General features: G+C 39.2%; 1 protein-coding gene across 1 annotated transcript in view; it reads left to right on the top strand.

Moving 5' to 3' along the window:
• Positions 1-1,525: 1,525 nt before the first annotated feature.
• The window catches only part of LOC135472295 (anoctamin-8-like), a 30,665-nt gene continuing 10,347 nt past the window's right edge, over positions 1,526-21,843 (top strand). The window contains 8 exon segments of the mRNA XM_064751738.1: positions 1,526-1,736; positions 10,435-10,681; positions 15,243-15,336; positions 15,339-15,489; positions 18,821-18,937; positions 19,318-19,445; positions 20,079-20,240; positions 20,973-21,261. Of these exon segments, the coding sequence (XP_064607808.1) occupies positions 1,604-1,736; positions 10,435-10,681; positions 15,243-15,336; positions 15,339-15,489; positions 18,821-18,937; positions 19,318-19,445; positions 20,079-20,240; positions 20,973-21,261 (1,321 nt within the window). The 5' untranslated portion in view covers positions 1,526-1,603.

Consider the following 21,843-nt stretch of genomic DNA (forward strand, 5'->3'; position numbering starts at 1 on the left):
CCCCGGGATGATGAAGCGATCTTAGACATAAGTCAAACTTTCAAATTACATTAAAATTGTTATTTCTGATGTTACAAGGTCGAAATATTGCTTGACGGAACAAATTCTGTACAATTTAATGTACAACAAATTTCAGCGGAAATAACGGAAAAGAGCATACCAAATTTAATGATTAAATGAGCTGACAGTGAAACTCGACATAGCTCCATGGATTCAGACAGTGCTTATGAGTATGTAACCATTACCATTGTTCTTAATTCAAGACACTGTTATAGATGGGGCAACACACCGCTCTGTAGTTCAAGCATTCAACCTCAACCTGGATGGTGCTCGACTTCTGGGACACACTGTACGTGTATATATATGCATGACCCAGACAGTTTATCGCTCGCCTAGACTTAAAATTAGCATCGAAATAAGTAATAAACTACTCAAAGGCGCTATTTATAAACCTTACCGCTGTTATAAGTATGGAAGCCGATAGCGGTCATGCATACTTTCGTTCTTTCTATACTGTTTATTTACACCCCAAAAAAACTGCGAAACAACGAAACAAAACAACTTTTGTTTCTTCCTTTCGTTGTTTCGTCCTTTCGCAGTTGTTTTCTGGTCTAAATAAAACAGTGGAAAAGAAGGAAAGCACGGATGGCCGCTATTGGCTTCCATATATAAGTAATAAGTAAACTACCGGTATTACTGAGCATGGCGATTGCCAACAATGAAACTATGGAATCTATGCGTCGAACCAGACATTTCTACACCAGCCGTCAGCCAGACTGTACATTCCCCATCAATAATCGCAAGGCCTCGGCATTATATTATTAGATTATTATAAGATGCAAATGATCATATATGGCTCACCATCAAATCTGGGGGTATTAGCAGGCCATCCTGAAGTATGGAGTATACACCCTAATGCCTTCGTATAGACGGTGGCCCTAACATTTCAGTATGCCATCTGGTTTCTGTAAATAATTTCCTGTAAGAAATACGTACCGGTTCTTTTATTCTCACTTGCATGGTGAATTTCTAACATTCCACAACCTCAAAATCATTTTGAATATTTTTTGTTTTGTTTTGTTTTTTTTGGATGTTTTTTGTTGTATGTTTTTTTGTTTGTTTTGTTTTGTTGGGTTTTTTTGGGTGAATTTGTGGCTAAGCAACGCTAAGACATCAACCATAATTAAATTTTTGTTCTCATGTATATTCAAAATATGCGCCTTGTTCAAAGAAAGATCGATCTGTGCCATCTGAAACATTTAACTTTTCCTTTCAGTAGCCATGTCTTGCATTCTTTCCTTAATGACATAATGCTGGCCGCCGTCGTATAAGTGAAATACTCTTGAGTATGGCGTAAAACACCAATCAAATAAATAAATAAATTCGATCGATGTACTCTTTCCTATCTAATTTCAGCAGCGGTGCGCAGTCAGTAATTCCCCCATGAGTGAGCCTATGGAAATTAGCCATCTGCTTGATCACGTGACGACAACAAGTGCACAATATGGCGCGAATGTAGGGTAGGCGACTGGTGCAGTGTTGTCAACTGTTGTCATGCATTGTTCCCCGTCCACAACAGATTGTCATCATTACCCAGCGGCTGATGCAGAGAGAGGAGCTCTTTAGGCAGTGTCCTGGAACAAATGGTGCCATGTCAGAGTCTCTTAGAGAAAATATCATGTCGAAATCATCCGCATCTAAAGGAGAGATGTCGAGCGGCGTGAGACGCCACGGTGGTAAGAATTAGCTTTCTTTTTCCTTGTTATCGCTGTTCTAATCGGGCGTCTTTAAGATTCAGTGATAGGGAAAGTGTCGATTGACCTTCCTCCACATTGCCAGTGGTCTGTCATGTTCGGGATGGTACAGGTGAGTTGGTGACCACAATGTTGAGGTATCGATTTTTGAACCCTAGATAACGTAGACCTCATATTCTATGACTGTTGCATATAGTTTTTTATATGTATAGAGTACATATTTCATAGAACTATAGCGTTTATATAAGATATGAGAAAGACAAGCACACTGGTGATAGGAGCTGGTACGGCTATTATAGTCTGCTGTACAAAGAGTGTGGGATAAATTAGATGTAGATGCTAACTACCATTCATCTTGAGACCAATATCCTGCCCAAAGAGGATTTTGCCTTACAGTTATTGGTGGAATCCCAGAAAGTAACTATGGTTAGGGCCCAGTATATATACCCAATACGACATTGGCAATCAGTTGCTGAACTCACAATCCCAATTAACACAATTCTATCGGCGATACTCTACAAAATAAAATTTCTTTTTGCGCTAGACATAAATGTAAAAAAATAGGAATGTCATTTCAATGGAGCTGTGCAAACGGTGCACTTGCTTAGACAAGTGGACAGAGACAGGCTCTGAAGTGTATAGCCGTGAAGACATGATGGATGTAACAACTCTTTGGATGGTTTTTCAGATTTTTAGCAGTGCATGTCTAAGGGCAGACTGGGTAGACTGGACTTCAGTGCTGTAATGTTTTCATTTGCCAGGCTCAGAAACCAGGATGACAATGCGCACATGGGTGATAATGCTCTGAAAGTAGCTTCCTTGTGGAGAATGCATCATTTAGATGGGAACAAAACATAGCAGACTCAAGGCGAAAACACAAAAGAAAGAATCAGCATACAAATCGCCTCTTTCTGTTTGTGAAAGAGACAAAATAAAAGGGTACTGAGCTACTATTTGGTCAAACCAGGCCAGTAATAGACCTTCGTCATATTTTGATTTTCTTATGATGCAGACTGGGAATATTTCACTGGTACAATGGCAAGCGAGGTTATAGTGGAAAGAGACCGGGTACATGTAGGTTCAAGGGATACACACGACCATCTGCAGGTTACTGGCTGACTTTCCACCTCGACCTGAGAGGCCTCCCCTTGCCACCCTCTGGACATACGATGTCATTAATGTATGCAAATAGTATGCATTCCTTCAGCCTGTATTCATTACCATAATATGCGCCGAACTCGTCACAAAGGGTGTAGTACCAACACGTACCAGTAAAAAGTGGTATGTAATAGTGCAATGTTGCTGACACTGTGGCACTGCAGAATGTCAGGTTTTGCATTAAAACAAACTGGAAATACAAAGAAGGACTGTTGTGCTAAATTCTAGAGCCATTTGTACCTTGGGTCAGTAACTTATTGTTTAGCCAACTTCCGGGCTATACTTCAGCATGACAGGAAGCAAGCTCAAAAAAGTTGACTAATGAGGAAGTGATGGAGGGGAGAGAGAGTCACTTCTCGCATCAACAGTGCATGCTGCAAAAGATTGAGACAAGGCAGCTAAGGGGAGACCATCCCTGAAGCAAGTAAGCTAAACTTGGACAGTGATCCATTGCTAACATTTAAGATGAAGGGCTGCTGGATGGCCATACACACAGCAGATGACAACAGTACTGATGAAATGTGTACAGAGCAATAGTACATGTACTGTCATGTGTCGAATTAGGAAACGACACAGTCCTGGGAATGCACCCAGATTAAGCCAAGTGGAACAGTGCTCTTATGCAGAGTTTGCAAGACTGGAGATACCCTAATAACTCAACCTTTGAGTGCAATTTATACATGTTTTCAATGAGATTTTGAGACAAGACTACATTGGTTGTATTGGCCAATTTCAGGTCTTCACAAAAAGATAAATTTTGACAGTCTACGTAGAATAATGCACTCAGAATTTGCATGAATAAACACCTTGCAAAAATGCAAAAAGGTTGAATTACAGTAACATAGATTAATACATTTGCTGCACAGGTAAGCTTTTTCTTTCTTTTTTTTCTTTTTTTTGAGCACTGGCTGAAGGGTCTGTGCCCTTAGTATGGAACAGTGACAGTATACGATAATTCTTACCAACTAGGTGAAGTGCATATTTGGCATGTAAATGATACATGATGTAAAAGGAACCTAACAATCTCTCTGTGTTTGTGTGTAGTGTAGTGTGGAAAAGCTTTGGTAGAATGCATGAAGGGGTGCGGGGATTGGCCATGTAGTTAAGATGCGTTTCAGCGGGAACTCGTCAAACACCTGACTGTAGGACCTTGATGCCATTTTGTTGACGTGAAATGTTTGTTTTGCAGCTCATCATTGCCACCTCAAAATAAAGACAGAACAATGCTACAGTAGAAACTGAAATGTTGTAACATTGTAGACATTGTGCTACTATGATTTTTTGATGTAACAATGACTTAAGGTCCTGCTTCAGACTAGCGCCACCTCAGGGGATTAAAACATACCTCCACAGTATATGGGTTTAAACTCATAGCCTTGGAAAGGAAATTTGGGAATTCAGCTGCCCGCACTGTTCGTATGACCTTTGGATTATTTCCATGTACACTAGCTGTTACTGGCAGATAAAGATCATGGCATTCAGTAAATATAGATTACAAAAATAAATCAGTTTGTTTTGGGAGATTTGGAAATGTATTTGTGCGTTTATGAACAGTCCAGAACAGAATAGACCCTTTCAACCAAGAACACACAATTGACCAATCATAAGCAGTGTTTTTGCAAATAGGTCAACTGGATGTCCAACACATTGGTTACAAATGTTCATCTTTCTCTGATGTCATGATATCACTGTTGTTTTCACTGGGAATGGGATGAAAAGTAACGTGGTCACAAGAAGGAATGGCGGGACATGAAATGTGTTGGATCCATCCATAATGAACAGTGTAGCAGTGATGGAGTCTACCCTAAATGACCTAAAATTGTGCCCTCAAAAGTGCACTTTTAGAGGCAAAGAAATTTCCCAAAATTTTACTTCCAGTTGAATATCATCCCATGATCCAACAAAGCCTCTAAACACCTTTCCAAAATCAGTAGATCTCTCAAAATCAGGAAATGTGGAAAGTTAATCATGAATGAAATTTATGGTCATTTAGGGTATATCAAGAAATAATGAGTAATGGATATGGATAATGGAGAGTGCATGTAGCAGTCGCAGTGTGTATAAATTGCAGTAGTGAATGTTCATGTAGCAGTGATGGAGTGTAATAACTGAATAACGATGGGATAATAAATGGAATGTGCTTGTAGTAGTCATAGTGAGTCAGTGTGCACATATTGTCGTACTGAAGTGCTCATGTAGTGATGATGGAGTATTTCAACTAGTGGTGAGTAATGATGGGATAATGGAGTGTGCATGTAGTGGTGAGTAATGCTGGGATAATGGGAGTGTGCATGTAGCAGTCATGGTGTGCACATATTGTAGTACTGAAGTGCTCATGTAGTGATGATGGAGTATATCAACTAATAGTGAGTAATGATGGGATAATGGAGTGTGCATGTAGCAGTCCTAGTGTGCACATGTTGCAGTAATGAAGTGCCCAAGTAGCAATGATGGAGTGTATCAACTAGTGGTGAGTAATGGGTGTGCATATAGCATAGTGTGTAGATTCTGTGGTAATGAATTGCTCATTTAGCAGTGATGGAGTGTGTCAGCTAGTTATGATTAATGATAGGATAATGGTGTGTGCATATAACAGTCATAGCATGTACATATTTCAGTAATGAAGTGCTCATGTAGTAATGATTGAATATATCAACTAGTGATGAGTAATGATGGGACATTGGAGTACACATGTAGCAGTCATAGTGTGTAGATATTGTTATAATGAAGTGCTTATGTAGTGATGATGGAATATATCAACAAGTGATGAATAATGATGGGATAATGGTTTTTATTTATTTATTTGATTGCTGTTTTACGCCGTACTCATTATGGTGGGTGGAAACTGGGCACAGCCCGGGGGAAACCCACGACCATCTGCAGGTTGCTGGCAGAACTTCCCACTTACGGCCGGAGAGGAAGCCAGAATGAGCTGGACTTGAACTCACAGCGACCGCATTGGTGAGAGGCTCCTGGGTCATTACGCTGCGCTAGCGCGCTAACCGACTGAGCCACGGAGGCCCCATCGGATAATGGAGTGTGCATGTAACAGTCATACTGAGTACATATTGTAGTACCGGGTAATGAAGTGCTCATGTAGTGGTGATGGAGTATATCAATTAGTGATGAATAATGATGGGATAATGGAGTGTGCATGTAGCAGTCATAGTGTGTACATATTGTAGTAATGAAGTGCTCATGTAGTGATGATGGAGTATATCAACTAATGGTGAGTAATGATGGGATAATGGAGTGTGCATGTAGCAGTCATAGTGTGTACATATTGTAGTAATGAAGTGCTCATGAGTGATGATGGTGTATATCAACTAGTGATGAATAATGATGTTATAATGGAGTGTGCATGTAGCAGTCATAGCGTGTACATATTGTAGTCCTGAAGAGCTCATGTAGTGATGATGGGGTATATCAACTAGTGATGAGTAATGATGTTATAATGGAGTGTGCATGTAGCAGTCATAGCATGTACATATTGTAGTCCTGAAGAGCTCATGTAGTGATGATGGGTATATCAACTAGTGATGAGTAATGATGTTATAATGGAGTGTGCATGTAGCAGTCATAGCATGTACATATTGTAGTCCTGAAGAGCTCATGTAGTGATGATGGGTATGTCAATTAGTGATGAGTAATGATGGGATAATGGAGTGAACATGTGTGAGTAGCAGTTATGGTGTGTACACATTGTAGTTATGAAGTGCTCATGTGATAGTGATGGAGTGTATATCAAGTAGTGATGAGTAATGATGGGGTAATGGATTGTGCGTGTAGCAGTCATGGTGTGACATATTGTTGTAAGGAAGTGCTCATGTGATAGTGATGGAGTGTATATCAAGTAGTGATGAGTAATGATGGGGTAATGGATTGTGTGTGTAGCAGTCATGGTGTGACATATTGTTGTAAGGAAGTGCTCATGTGATAATGATGGAGTGTATATCAAGTAGTGATGAGTAATGATGGGATAATGGATTGTGCGTGTAGCAGTCATGGTGTGACATATTGTTGTAAGGAAGTGCTCATGTGATAGTGATGGAGTGTATATCAAGTAGTGATGAGTAATGATGGGGTAATGGATTGTGCGTGTAGCAGTCATGGTGTGACATATTGTTGTAAGGAAGTGCTCATGTGATAATGATGGAGTGTATATCAAGTAGTGATGAGTAATGATGGGGTAATGGATTGTGCGTGTAGCAGTCATGGTGTGACATATTGTTGTAAGGAAGTGTTCATGTGATAGTGATGGAGTGTATATCAAGTAGTGATGAGTAATGATGGGGTAATGGATTGTGCATGTAGCAGTCATGGTGTACTGTGTACCTTATAAAAATTGAAAATTCCCCTCCTTTTGTATGTGGGATTGTCTATTAGCAATCCCACATACAAAAGTGGTATTTAGTGGATAGTTGTGGTATTTAGCAGGTCTCTGTGCTGGGTTTCCTTCCACCACAATGCTGACCACCATTGTATAGGGGAAATATTCTTCAGTACATTATAAAACACCAATCAGATAAATAAGGAAATAAATGAAAAGTGTAGAGATAGTATGGAGAAGCAAGTAGGATTAATTGAGCACACCCTAAATACTTAAGTATTGTAAGTTACCATACTGAGTGTTCATGTACATGTACCGTAGCTACCCTGGAGTGAAGCAAGTTATAAGGTATATTTGTAAGTTGTAGCATTCAGAAGGTCCACGCTGTTTTAATAGTCTACTAGCTGTAGCATAGAATTAACCCCATGTTTTATTATAGTGGTGCATAGATTTACGTGTAATTTTGTTAAATGCATGATTTGGTCAAATCCATTAGCCTATAAATATGATAAGCCGTTGTTGTAATATTCTTTTCAATGCAACTATGACATAGAGTTATTTTTATATAGCAGACATGTTGCTCAGAGGCAGGCTATATACAGTGACAGGACATGTAGGATCAAACTGCCGATCACAGCCATGGGACCATGTTTGATTGAGCATTTATTGATTATATGAAGGGAGGTGAAGTGTCTGATTAGATAATGGGTCCAAAGTTTGTTCACGTATTTACATGTATTGTTTAGCTTATCCTGGTATTATTATCACAAGTGCATTTGAAAGTAGCCAATGAAGTGCAGTGTAAATGTGTTACTATGAACTCGGCAATGGAGAGAGCCATTTTGGATTATCCGCTTCCAGGCTGGCAGCTTGCTTTACATTACAGTCTGCTGATTGATTTTCAGCTAATGAATTTCAATGTCACCAGAGCAAATGGTCCTCAGTGGCCAATCCTTCGGGGTTTGTCCATGTAACGCACGGTCATGTGGGAGGCCAAGCGTTAGGGGGTGGTTTGTAAGCGAAACGAGACAACTGCCCAGTAATTGCTCATGCGAGGAGAGAGCTGTTCAGGACGCGGTACAGATGCTGAGTGCAGGCCTTGCACTCGCCGCTAACTGCTAATCTGCGTCTGTGTACTTCCAGCGCAGATGTCCTGTAATCTGGGCCAGCCTGTTCAGTTGTCAAGATGTCTCATGTGGATGTAACACCAGCTCATTGTTCACTGCTGCAGCTTGTACCGTGAATAGTGAGATACAAACAAATTGCCCCCGTCACCCAGGTTTTAGATACCATGCCCTTGTGCTGATTCTCCTCAACGTACCACCAGAAGCAGTGAATTGATGTTTTAAGGACAATGTGACGGACAATATGCTTGGAAGGCTTTGTGATTTAGGTAAAATTTATCCGTGTCCATTTACACATGGCGGTGTGGTTTTCTGTTGTCTACATGTAAATTTATGCCTGTAGCTACACTGTACATATTATATATATAATGCTGAAGTCTGTACCCTATAGCTGCTCTAGTAGTAATGGACAGAGAGTACTGCGGTTAGTTGCCCGAGTACTGCAGTGGTTGCATGACGAGTACTGCAATGGTTGCATGAGTTCCCTAATGATTGCATGAGTAGCGCAATTTGTTGGCCGAGACAGTTGGCACAATTACATGTGTAGGGCTTTCTCTATGGCCATGGTAAACAGCTGATGACCTCAAGGAGTACATACACATGTCGATATACTTGTCTTACATGTGACGGGAAATTCAGCCAACTGAGATTCTGTAGCTATTACTTGACTACTATACACATGTTTTATCACATGCATACCTGGATGCGTTATTGATGGGTCTAATGGGGTTATTATTTATTCAGCTGCCATTATTTATTCATGGATTTATTCCTGTATTTATTGCTGCATGTATGTAATGCTGCACTGTATGTTACACTACCTTCAGTTTTCTTATTTCTGTTGGCATATTTGTCACCATGCAATCGGACAATTTTTTTGGTTAGTTTCCTCTGTATGCAAATGTTATGTCAATTCTGCATATGTGGCTTTAGACAACAATCAAGCAAATAAATAATAATATTACTGTATGCTTTTACTTTGTGTATGTGCACATATGTAAGAAAAGAGCATTATATTTATTTTATTTAATAAAATGGTGAAAACCCATAAATGTACTGCAGGTGTAAATGTATTCCTTTTTTACCATAATGCATTGGCCGAGTACTGCAGTGGTTGCATGACTATCCCAGTGGTTCAATGATGAGTACCGCAATGGTTACATGAGTACCGCAATGGTTGCACGAGTACTGCAGTGGTTGCCTGAGCATTGCAGTGGTTGTATGATGAGTACTGCAATGGTTGCATGATTACCCCAGTTGTTGGCCGAGTACTGCAGTGGTTGCATGAGTATCCTAATGGTTGCATGATGAGTACTGCAATGGTTGCATGAGTATCCCAATGGCTGCATGAGTACTGCAGTGGTTGCCCGAGTACTGCAGTGGTTGCATGATGCGTACTGCAATGGTTGCATGAGCATCCCAGTGGTAGCATGAGTACCGTAATGGTTGCATGTATACCGGAGTGGTTGTATGAGTACTGCAGTGGTTCGTGTTATAAGAATGTCTACCAGTTCAGCAAACAGAAGATTTGAGGTCAGACAAAGTAAGGTCACGACTAATACATTAAGACTGGCGGCCTTGGTTTTTCCTCACATGATGGCCAGTATAACAGGTTTGGCCTAGTGTTGCTTGTAATAACACAGTGTATTAGAATACTGTAACTTGGTGTATTTACAAATATGCGGAAACACCAGTGTCACCAGCTTATGAGGACCAATCACATAATGATAACAGTGAAAAATGTCACACGATTGGCTAGACTAGGCTGGCAACAGGGATGTTTCCGTATAATCATAAGTGTCCTTTGTGTGGTGTCAGGTCTGGTGTCTTCAGCCATGACAGCTTGCCATTCCAGTGAAACGGCTCTACTTGTATTAACAAAGTTTGTATTATGACCAACCTGTAAGAAACCAATTTAGCGATGTGACCTAATTGATGTTGAAAGTGCTTTATCTGCACAGTCAAGTTGATGATTTCTGAGCTTAAATATACATGTATAATAAAGAACTCTTGCATTTTTAATTAAATCTTGAGTAATTTTCCTACATCTCCTTTGCAATGTCCACAGCTTCTCAGTTTCTGGGGAAGAAGTTTGCAGATGCCAGCCGCCTTGTGGTAGCCAGCAATGCCTGGGCGAGAACCATTCCAACAAGAAACTGTGACATTCTTGTTACCTTCCCACCCAAAACTGACGACGACACCCTCATGTGGTTCCTGTCTCGTCTCAGGTCAAGGACACCGAAAATATCTGTCCATGTTCGTCACCATGGTAACACAGGGGTATACGGCTTCTACATGACAGCAAGCTATGACAAGTAAGTTGCAAGATGACATATTTCATTTTGTGGAATAAATTTGTGTAAATCAGTAAAATGATAAATAATACAGGTTTTTGTCAACTCTGACATCTCACTAAAACAGGTTATTTTTGAAGAGCTGTGGTGTTGACAGGATATCTTAGAGGCAAAATGTGGTTCATTTTAGAGGAGAAGTGTCTATACTCATTTAACCATCTCTTCTCAGTTTTGTCCCTGGCTTTAGTTTGTGTTCTATAAAAGAAAATAATCTGGAGGTACATGTAAGATAGAGTTGAGTTGTGTAGAGTTGCACAAAGAATAACATCCAAAAGATATGGATTAATCAGTACAACTGGATCTCCACAGTGCATAACACAGAGGTTTCCCTGTTAAACTGCAGGTGGTGTATTGTAAATCTTCAACCTTTTCAATCATTAAAGCAATTTTATCAGTGGAATTTATGCATACAGTTATTATCAAAACGATGCTAATGTGATTTGTTTGTGTGAATAATAAGGCAGGCTTCATAAATCTGTTGAAATTAATCTTCTACATTCCATGTTTCTCTCACAAAGTTTCAAAATATTGGTGGTAGAGGTGGTGGAAAAGGTTGAAGAATTAGGGTAAGCACTGAAAGGCTATATCTGCTCTGGTTTTATTTGTTTTAATTCATTTATTTGGTGGGCTTCGAAAGCCATACGGTGCTCAAGAATTTTTCAGTATTTACGATTAATGTCAGGTTTATGGGTGGATCAAACCAGATGAAGTGAGTGGTGTAAACTACCAAACTGCTCTAATATTATCAACATGCCTGGAGAACTCTCATAATATTTGTAACTAACATGTGTTGGATAATGAGAAGAACAGGTCTTTTGTTATTTGAAGCTGGATGTGCAGTGTTAGGTGTGACCACGTAGTTAAGTCCAGCTCTCACTCAATAGCTAGTCTCGGGGAGGTTAAATGTTGGCCAGGGTAGAGACTGAGTGGAGGGGTGGGGATATGGAGGGACAGTGGGGGGTGTTGGGGGGGGGGAGATCGCACAATATGTATGATTTAATGATTAATGTTTTTTCAGAAGACAGCGTGTGGAATCAGGGCAATGGAGTACTAATGCATTTAGCTTCAACATGAACAATGCTTGTAGGCTGTATTCTGTTACATGCAATTTTAATAGCCTGTGCGAAAGTCTTATTCTGTTCTTTTTGCCAGTTCTTAAGTCATGTGGCAGAAGTCCAAGTTTTCCTGTATCATTTGTACCCCCACCTTATCATAGATCGACATTGATGTAGTGTGATATTATTACAAATGGCTGCTAAAGCACAGAACAAACTGGCTCAAGTTGTCAGGAAACACTTAGAAAGTAGATTGAACCACGTTTATACTTCAAGCCAGTCTTGACTTTTGTCATGTAGATCATATGCCACATTAATATGATCATAAAGGAGATCAAACTGTATCTTGCAGACCAGATAAAACATTTGAAATGAAATGTAGAATAATCTACACAAGATACTATTCTTTAGGTAGCGAGACATATTAGCTCAAATTTGACAGGTTCAATCAACATCTACTTAAACTAAGTCAGGATTCATGAAATGTCATTAGAAAACACACGACTAAACTTTAAGAACAATATCAGAATTACAAAAGAAAGTTTAATTGAGGGGTATGTTTATCTGTAGTTTGTGTGAAGTGAAACAGTCTCGCCACATGATATTGACCAAAGGTTTAAACACACACAATGGCACCTGATTTTCCATTTGACTCAGGCTTGCGCGTCTCAGTTGGTTTGGGCTCTAATACAATGGAATGACCCAGGAGCCTCTCACCAATGTGGTCATTGTGAGTTCAAGATTAGCTCATGCTGTCTTCCTCTCCGGCCGTATGTGGGAAAGTTTGGCAGCAACCTCTGGATGGTCGTGGGTTTCTGCTGGGCTCTGCCCGGTTTCCTCCGACCATAATGCTGGCCACCGTCACATAAGTGAAATATTCCTGAGTATGGCATTATTTGAGTATCACTCAAATAAATAAATAAATCCATTTGACTCAGTAGCAAGTCACTTCACGTGAATAAGTCACTATTAGTATTGTAATTACTTTTGACTTATTATGTTGGGTGTAGTGTCAAACAATGACATGACTGGTATTATCCTGAAGTCATCGGCACTCAGCTGTAAGGGCAATCATCTGAGCTCCTGATTTACCGCTTAGACAAGTTTTCTAACTGACATAATGTAGTACATACTTTGACTGGCATTATTGCAGTTGGTCTTATAATTTTGATTGATGGCGATTGGTCCCGAAAACAAGAGTGTACTCACACACTGTTTATAGGAATCTTGACAGATGTTTTTATGTGCAAACACTAAAAGGTTTCAGAATGCATGGTTCATCAGGCTATTTGCATATTACGTAACAAATTTATTTGTCCATGTACATGTACACATAAGTGCTCCAGACGTGTACAGTATTGTGATTATCAACTGGGGTATTGAATATATGTAATTTTAGCTATGCCTGTGAGCTCTGTGTCATGATAGCCTGAATATATGCTCATACAGCTGGTCCAGCTGAGTATTGATCTGTAACATTTGTGTAGAAGCTTATACAATCGCACAGCTTCCTGTGGGTAAACACTGATAAACGTACCAGTGCTGCTTTTAATATGAAATATTGCCACAACAGTTCAGAATCAACAGCTTCAAGTTCAAGTACTGGACACTGGACACCTCTTGTATAAGTGTGATTTAAACTAACGTACTATATGAATAAATTGTTTATTTCTTAAACAAAACCTTGTCATATAATTATAGGAACCCTTGCCGGCTCGTTTGGCACAGTTTTATCTTAACATAACACTTTTCTGGCAATTTTAAATACGTATAAATATGAAATGAGTCTATTAATAAAGCTGTTATTGTATTCAGTTTTCAAATCAAATACCACTTTTAGGGTAAGGCCTTGGAGCTAGAAATCTTGTTACCTGTACTTTTTTGCTAGCTGCTCATCCAAGTCTCAGTATACTGTGATCGACTGAAGTCTTGTGTCCTCAGCATGGCATTCCAGTGAGGCAGCATTGGGAATATATTGGCTGTAAGACCTGCCTCAAACACTGCACTGATAGAGGCAATATACATGTAGTGTGGAAAGCTTTGAAAAACTTTTAAAAAATCTCACTGTTTCTGGGGCTATACTACTCATAAATTTTGTAGATTAATCTCACTGTTTCTGGGGCTTCACTACACATAGATTTTGTGGGTTAATCTCTGTTTCTGGGGCTATACTACTCATAGATTTTGTAGGTTAATCTCACTGTTTCTGGGGCTTCACTACTCATAGATTTTGTAGATTAATCTCACTGTTTCTGGGGCTTCACTACTCATAGATTTTGTAGATTAATCTCACTGTTTCTGGGGCTATACTACTCATAGATTTTGTAGGTTAATCTCACTGTTTCTGGGTCTTCACTACACATAGATTTTGTAGATTAATCTCACTGTTCTGGGGCTTCACTACTCATAGGTTTTGTAGATTAATCTCACTGTTCTGGGGCTTCACTACTCATAGATTTTGTAGATTAATCCGTCTGTTTCTGGGGCTTCATTACACATAGATTTTGTAGATTAATCTCACTGTTTCTGGGGCTTCACTACTCATAGATTTTGTAGATTAATCTCACTGTTTCTAGAGCTTCACTACTCATAGATTTTGTAGATTAATCTCTCTGTTTCTGGGGCTTCACTACACATAGATTTTGTAGATTAATCTCACTGTTCTGGGGCTTCACTACTCATAGGTTTTGTAGATTAATCTCTCTGTTTCTGGGGCTTCACTACACATAGATTTTGTAGATTAATCCGTCTGTTTCTGGGGCTTCATTACACATAGATTTTGTAGATTAATCTCACTGTTTCTGGGACTTCACTACTCATAGATTTTGTAGATTAATCTCACTGTTTCTGGGTCTTCACTACTCATAGATTTTGTAGATTAATCTCACTGTTTCTGGGGCTTAAGTGATTTAACAACCCCTTGTGTGTGAAGTCTAGCCTTCTTTTAAAACCATTTCTCGTCCACCCGTATGGTGTAGATGTACATGTATCTAAACTTAACGTGTAGGAAAGTTTGTCAGTGACTTGCCAAGGTACGTGGTTTATCTTTGTAGGCACTTTGGTTTCCTCAACCCATTGACAGACCGCCATCTTATACATTGTACGTGTAGGTGAAAAAATTTGGATTTAACAAATGATCATATATTACATGTACTATGAATGTTGCAGCTCAGTAAGCTTATATGGCATACCGTGTACATGTGCTGGCTCCTTCTCTGGCCCTACTTGGGAAGGTCTTTCAGCAACCCACAGATGGTCGTGGGTTTCCCTGGGGTCTGCCTAGTTTCCTCTCCCCATAAAGCTGGCCGCCGCCTTATATATGTAAAATTCTTGAATACAGTTTAAAAAAAACACCAATCAAGTAAATAAGTAAATACTGTGTATATGCAAAAGAAAATAAATATGTTTAATACAAAGAATGAATCAGATAAATGAATAATTGGTCATACATGTATTTTGTGTTTCAGCCTGCTACGGGCAGCTGAAGACTTGGCCATCAAGAAGTTGTTGAAGGAGGAGTTTGGGGGAGGAATGCAGGATTTCCAGTTTAAGGACAAGGCATTTTTCAAAGATTTTTCAAAGATTTCGAAGACGAGCGTGCCTTCTTTACCAGTGAAGAGCGTCAGTATATCCTCAGAAACATGCTCAATGACCTCAGGGCGGAGAAAGGGGAAGAACTTGGCAAGGTCAAGTTCCTAGAGGGCCAATCAATAGGTAATCACAGGTCATGAATAACTTTGAAGGTTACTAAAAAGTTTAAATTCCCAACTGTGATAAATGAAACAGGCGAGTCTTTTTTAGACTAGTAAATCCATGCTAAATGGAATATTCCTTCATAGGATTTTCGAAATAATTCACAAACTGAATCGTTTGAATAATCATTGAAAGGATTCCAGTGACAAAGCAAATGATAAACGATGAACTTTTATTATGCAAGAATGTGAAAACACTTGCATCCATCTCTATGAGAATACCTCTTACAGTGCAGTCTTCCTCACAAACCTGTGGAAAGATGAGTGAGTGCTTGGGGTTTAACGTTGTACTTAACAATTTTTCAGTCATATGATGACGAAGGAATCCTTAGAATGCATGTAATGTGCCTCCCTGTTGCAGGACAGATTTCCACTGCTCTTTTATTTAGTGCTGCTTCACTGAGACGCCTCACCGAAGGCCAGTATGGCACCCCACTCAAGCCATTATACTGATACAGGTCAACCAGTAGTTGCACTATCCCCTTCATGGTGAACGCCAAACAAGGAAGCCGCGACTTCCTCTTTTAAAGCCTTAGGTGTGACTCGCCCCAGGATTGACCCCTGGATCTACCGCTCCGGAAGCAGGCGCTCTTGCAACTGTGCTAGCTGGGCCGGTCCTTTGGAAAGATCTATACTTCTTACTCGGAATAGCAGCAGTATTGTTAAAGTGCCATTAAGACATAATTATGTATTCTATTTTTGAATCATGCAAAAGACCAAGTGTTTCCAGTTGTGTGTAAGTTTGAAATTAATGTAGTTAACTTTCTACAACTAATTCAGCCAAATCATTGATGTAAGAACATCTGCTTTCCTAATATTGTGCACATAGTATTTTCCTAAAATCTACAACCTGCATACCCTATACATACAGTGGACATATCCTCAATGACCATAAATTTCATCCGTTACTAATTTGTGCATTTTTCCTGATTCTGAGAGCTCTGTTGAGTTTAGAAAGGTGTTTTGGGGTTTGTTTGGAACATGGGATCATCTTCTACTGGAAAATTGTACGTTTCAACACTAATATTCATATTTTGTGACATTTATTTGTGTCTAAAAATGCACTTTTGTTGGGTGAAATTTTTGATCATTTGGGTATGTGAAGCATTCTGAATCGATCAAAAAAATGTGCTTCCTGTTTTACATGTGCCGTCAAAAAAACATTTCTATAATATCTAATAATTTCATTCAGTCTAACTCATTTAAATTGAAAATCAATCTTTATCGTGGATAGGCCATTGTGGCTATTGTCATGACCCTTGAAATTCATTATACATGTTATATCAATAATTATACTAGGGGCCTGGACAAACTTATCTTTATGCTATGGACAGGCGCGTACATTCATACTTGTCTATCGGCTTCTTTGTGTTTGGTCTTGTTCCCAGCAGCTGTGTCCCATTAAGTTCACGTCTGTACAGAAATGTCCAGAGGTGTCTGTGCAGGGATGCATTATGTGCACTTGCAATCTGCATGTGCATATTAGCATGTTGAATGTACAGGGATACTTGGGTGCCCCACTCTTGTATACATATACACACAGGTACATTCTACATGTGTTTTTTGCATCTTAGATGACTTCTTTTCTGAAGTATCATTAGTCTGAACAAAAACGAAGAATCTGTATAATTACATGTAACTTGTTTTCATTATGGACAAAATAAGCGTTCATTGTTGGTTAAATAAATGAAATGGCATGTATAGTATTCAGGCTCCCATATGATCATGACCTTCATTTCAAATACAGCTGTTGAAGAGTGATTACATATTATATACTAGGTACATGAACCCCTGTTAGTACTTAAACTTTAACACAGGCAGAACCTCAAGTGTGATTGTCAGTTCTAAAGGTACGTGCATGTATATGTAATGTGCTGTAGAGATCACAACATATTGAGGTTTTATCAGCAACAAGTGAGACCCCATATAATTTTGTCTGAAAAACTGTTTACACAATTTTTCCTGAGCTAATATTGTCAGTATTTTTGAAAAATACGTTTTATCATACATGTATGTGAATGTAAACCTTGTCGGGAAGTCCATACTGTTTGTGGTTTGTGGAGAGAAGATGATGTGCCTGTCAATGTATTTATTTACCGTAATGGCTGTTTTGTCAGTTGCTATGGTAATCAGCTGCTGCCTTTGTCATGTTTATAGCAGTCTTGCTCACCGTGACTGATCCAGGGGATTATGTAAGGAAAAATTTCCATTAGTTTATTATATTCAAACCTGAGGCCCATGATCGTTCTCTTGAGGATATGGATTGAGAATACAAAATTAGTTACAGCTCTGAAGTAAACGATGTCATTTTGATTAAGATTAGCATTCTGTTCTGGCCTTATTATACTTGATAGAGTTAATCATCTTAGAGAGTTGACCGTCTTACATATCACGTTTGGTTGTCAAACAATTTCTAACACAACCGCCATACTCATGGTATTTAACAGCCAGTGCAGATATCTGGCATAAAAGTGTAAACTGAAACCACAACTGTGCACCTTGTCATAATCGTGATTGTCTGACGTAATGTGTGAAATAAATTAGAAAAAATCCATAAATGAATTTAAAAAACCTGAGCGAACATGTGTGAGAAATTGATATCTTTCAACATAGCCTCACACTTTTACCCTAACACCAGAATGTTCCACTCAATAGGAGTTACAGGGTGGATAGTTAGCACCTGATAGTTATCGTCTGTCTTACTCAAAGCCTTTTTTGTTTGCAAAATAAATTTATTACTGGGTGAAGATGTAACATTTTTGTGGAAAAAAAACAAAACAAAAGCATTAGAGACTCTGATGTTTATAAAGTTAGTTGAAGTGGCCAACAATGTAAGAGCATTCCGTGATTTCAGACTGTCTTCTTCACTCAGTTTGAATACATGTAGTCTTGCCCAAATTTTTCCTCCAGCAGTATACATGTTGAACGTGATATTTTCAAAATCATTTTCGAATTTTTTTATATATATTAGAATAGAAATAAACAGTTCTTTTGCTATGGTACATGTACATGGTAGTATAAATCCTATGTTATATACTGGGTATCCACGGCATATAACAAGACAGGAAATGGTTTATTTCATGAATTTATTAAGGGATGACTATAATTGTGAGCAGGTGAGATTCTCACAACACTTGCTGTTGTAAGTGTGGGATTGACTCTGTGACTCTGTGGTAATCCTATTTGGTTAGATCAGCTGTCTGGTCAACTTTTATAGGCCACAATTGAAACTGAAGCATTTTTCGGCTTGCTGCTGTTTTTCTCCTAATCCTTATTTTTGTTTTGTTATCCAGTGCCTTTGTTGCATTCCAAAGGGATCATATCTCAGGTTCTTCCCCTTCACAACAGCGATGACCTCTCCCATCTACGCAAGACCTGGGTACAGGCTGTCTTCAGGTTTCAACCGCTAGGTATGTTGAACCAGTTCAACAAGCTTCATTCATACTATATACAATTACAATATCTGTGAACTTCTTGATTATAATAGTGCCTTAATGTACATATGGGAAGGTCTACTAGCAACCTTCAGATGACCATGGGTTTCCCCGAGGCTCTTCCCGTTTTGCTCTTATAAGTGAAATATTCTGAGTAGGGCATAAAACACCAGTAAAATAAAATAAATAAATAAAATAAATAAATATGGAAAGATAAATTACTTAATTTTGTTACATGTTCTCAGATTCTTGATACCGGTATACTGATATTTCTTTGTTTTAAAGGGTCACTGTGCAGTGGTACAGAAAAATCTATCAGATTGTAGTATATAAAGTTTGTAACTTTTTGCTTACAGAGAAAGTATGTGAATATTTCGGTGTGAAGATAGCCATGTACTTTGCCTATCTCGGTCACTACACTACAGCCTTATGCCTGCCTGCCCTGGTTGGTCTGCTGGTCTGGTTTGCTCATGGTAGAGATCAGGTATGTAGACAATGTGTTTACTTTGAGCTCATCCATGCATTCAAAGAGTTTTCACTATCAGCTATCTAGATTATGGATGGAGGAAGCCAGAGTGCTTAGGGTAAACCACAGCCTTCTGGTAATGTACTAGTATAGCTGACAAACTAATGAGACTTGAATTCGAACCTCAGATCTCCATTGTCAGAAGCAGATGGGCTACTATGAATACAAGCAAATGAGCCAGCAAGATCACTTCAATGCAATTAAAGAATAATTAGGTACATAATCTGACCAGCAAAAGATGTAATTTAATCACATTAAGGAACCTTGAATGGCTTCAGGCTGTTCATCGTGTCATTTAATGGAAACTTCATTTGACAGTTGTTCAAATCATAGTCATGATTATATATTTTGACAAATTGATATTTAGTATTAAATATGAACAAATATCAGATGGGTTGCTTCCATGATGTGCTTGGCATTGAAGACTTGCTTGGTTCTAAGAACTTAAATCATATGTATTTTGACATCTCAGTAAAATATTTAAACATCCAGGACAATAACTGGACCTTGTGTATTAAAATGATTTTGTGTGTTCTGCAATATCAGCTTTTTATATTCATTAATATCAGGTGTGTTCATCTTCATTTTCAGTTTATTGATGACCTATGTTTTGTGGGCTTTGCTCTGTTCAATGTTGTCTGGGCAACCCTATATCTGGAGGATTGGAAGCGAAAAAGTGCTGAACTTGCCTTCAAGTGGGGAACATTGGACAAAAAGGATGAGCTCTTAGAGGACCCAAGGCCACTTTTTACGGTTTGATTGCCTTTTTTGTCAACCTCTGTGTTCCATTTTTTCATATATGCTCTCATTGTCTTGCTTCTGCCCTACATATCCTACAGTGCCTTCCCATGATAAGGTGAACGCAGAACATGCAGTGTATGTATGGATAAACTTAAGAATGCTGGATGGGAGCACTGTCAACAAAAACTGTCATTTACAAAATTTAGTGAAACAGAGTCTTGTTCTTATTGTGGATCCTACTATTCTTCAGAAGGTTTGTCACCTACCTCGGGTAAGGCAGTGACTTACTCCTGACCTCGGGTAAGACAGTGCCTTACTCCTGTGGTAAAGCAGTGACTTACTCCTGACCTCAGGTAAGACAGTGACTTACTCCTGACCTCGGGTAAGGCAGTGACCTCCTCCTGACCTCGGGTAAGGCAGTGACTTACTCCTGACTTTGGGTAAGGCAGTGGCTTACTCCTGTGGTAAGACATTGACTTGCTCCTGTGGTAAAGCAGTGACTTACTCCTGTGGTAAAGCAGTAACTTACTCCTGTGGTAAAGCAGTGACTTACTCCTGAGCTCAGGTAAGACAGTGACTTACTTCTGACTCCTCTACCCATGAACCTGACAACCATTGTATATTAAAGTGAAAGTTTCTTCGTTTTAAGGTCAAGATAAGGTTTTAAGGTCGTTTAAGGTCAAGATACCCTTGTACCCAAGGTACCCTTGTAAGAATATTGCTAATTCCTGTGTCAATTTTCAGGGTTATTTGATCACCAGCCCAGTGACAGGAAGACAGGAGCCATACTATCCGGCGTGGAAGCGTAACATTTTCCGCTATTTTGTCAGCATTCCAGTCATGTTATTCTGCCTGTGTGTCGTCTTCATCACCATGTTGCTGATCTTCCAAATCCAGGAGTGGGTGAACTGCCTGATTATGGAGGAACACCTGCCAAAGTTTGCCAAGTTCCTGCCCAAAATTTTACTGGCTGTCTCCATTGGTATCCTTGATGATATATATAAAAAGATTGCCCGCTGGCTGAATGACAAAGGTACTGTGGTATTTCTGGTGTCAGTCTTGTTAGGAATAGCGAGTGTTTGTTCCTTATTTAATTCTAATGTTTTCTTTGAAAGATTGTTTTATATGTATCAGAAATATTTATTTTGTTTATTTAATTGTTGTTTTACACCTTACTCAAGAATATTTCACTTATGCAACGATGGCCAGCATTATGGTGGGAGGAAACTGGGCAGACCCCGGGGAATCTCACGACCATCCGTAGGTTCCTGGCAGACCTTCCCACATATGCACAGAGAGGAAACGAGCATAAGCTGGACTTGAACTCATAGCGACCACATTGCTGGGAGGCTCCTGGGTCATTGACCTCGCTGGCCTGCTAATGACAGAGGCCACAGAGACTCCTTAGCTGAAATATGTTGACCACCACAACTGTCATAACATATATGAAAGTTTTGAGCAAACTTTTCAGAGCAAACTGTCAGTACAGTGTTTTTCTGCAACCTGGAGAAGGCTACTGAATAACAGTAATATACCTGCTGTGTGAAACCCCTTTGGATGTTGTTTTGAGTGCACTGGGAATATTTTTGTTACCAATAATGCAGATTGAATCTTT

This window comes from Liolophura sinensis, chromosome 8 (genome assembly GCF_032854445.1).
Source record: "Liolophura sinensis isolate JHLJ2023 chromosome 8, CUHK_Ljap_v2, whole genome shotgun sequence".
NCBI lineage: Eukaryota > Metazoa > Mollusca > Polyplacophora > Chitonida > Chitonidae > Liolophura > Liolophura sinensis.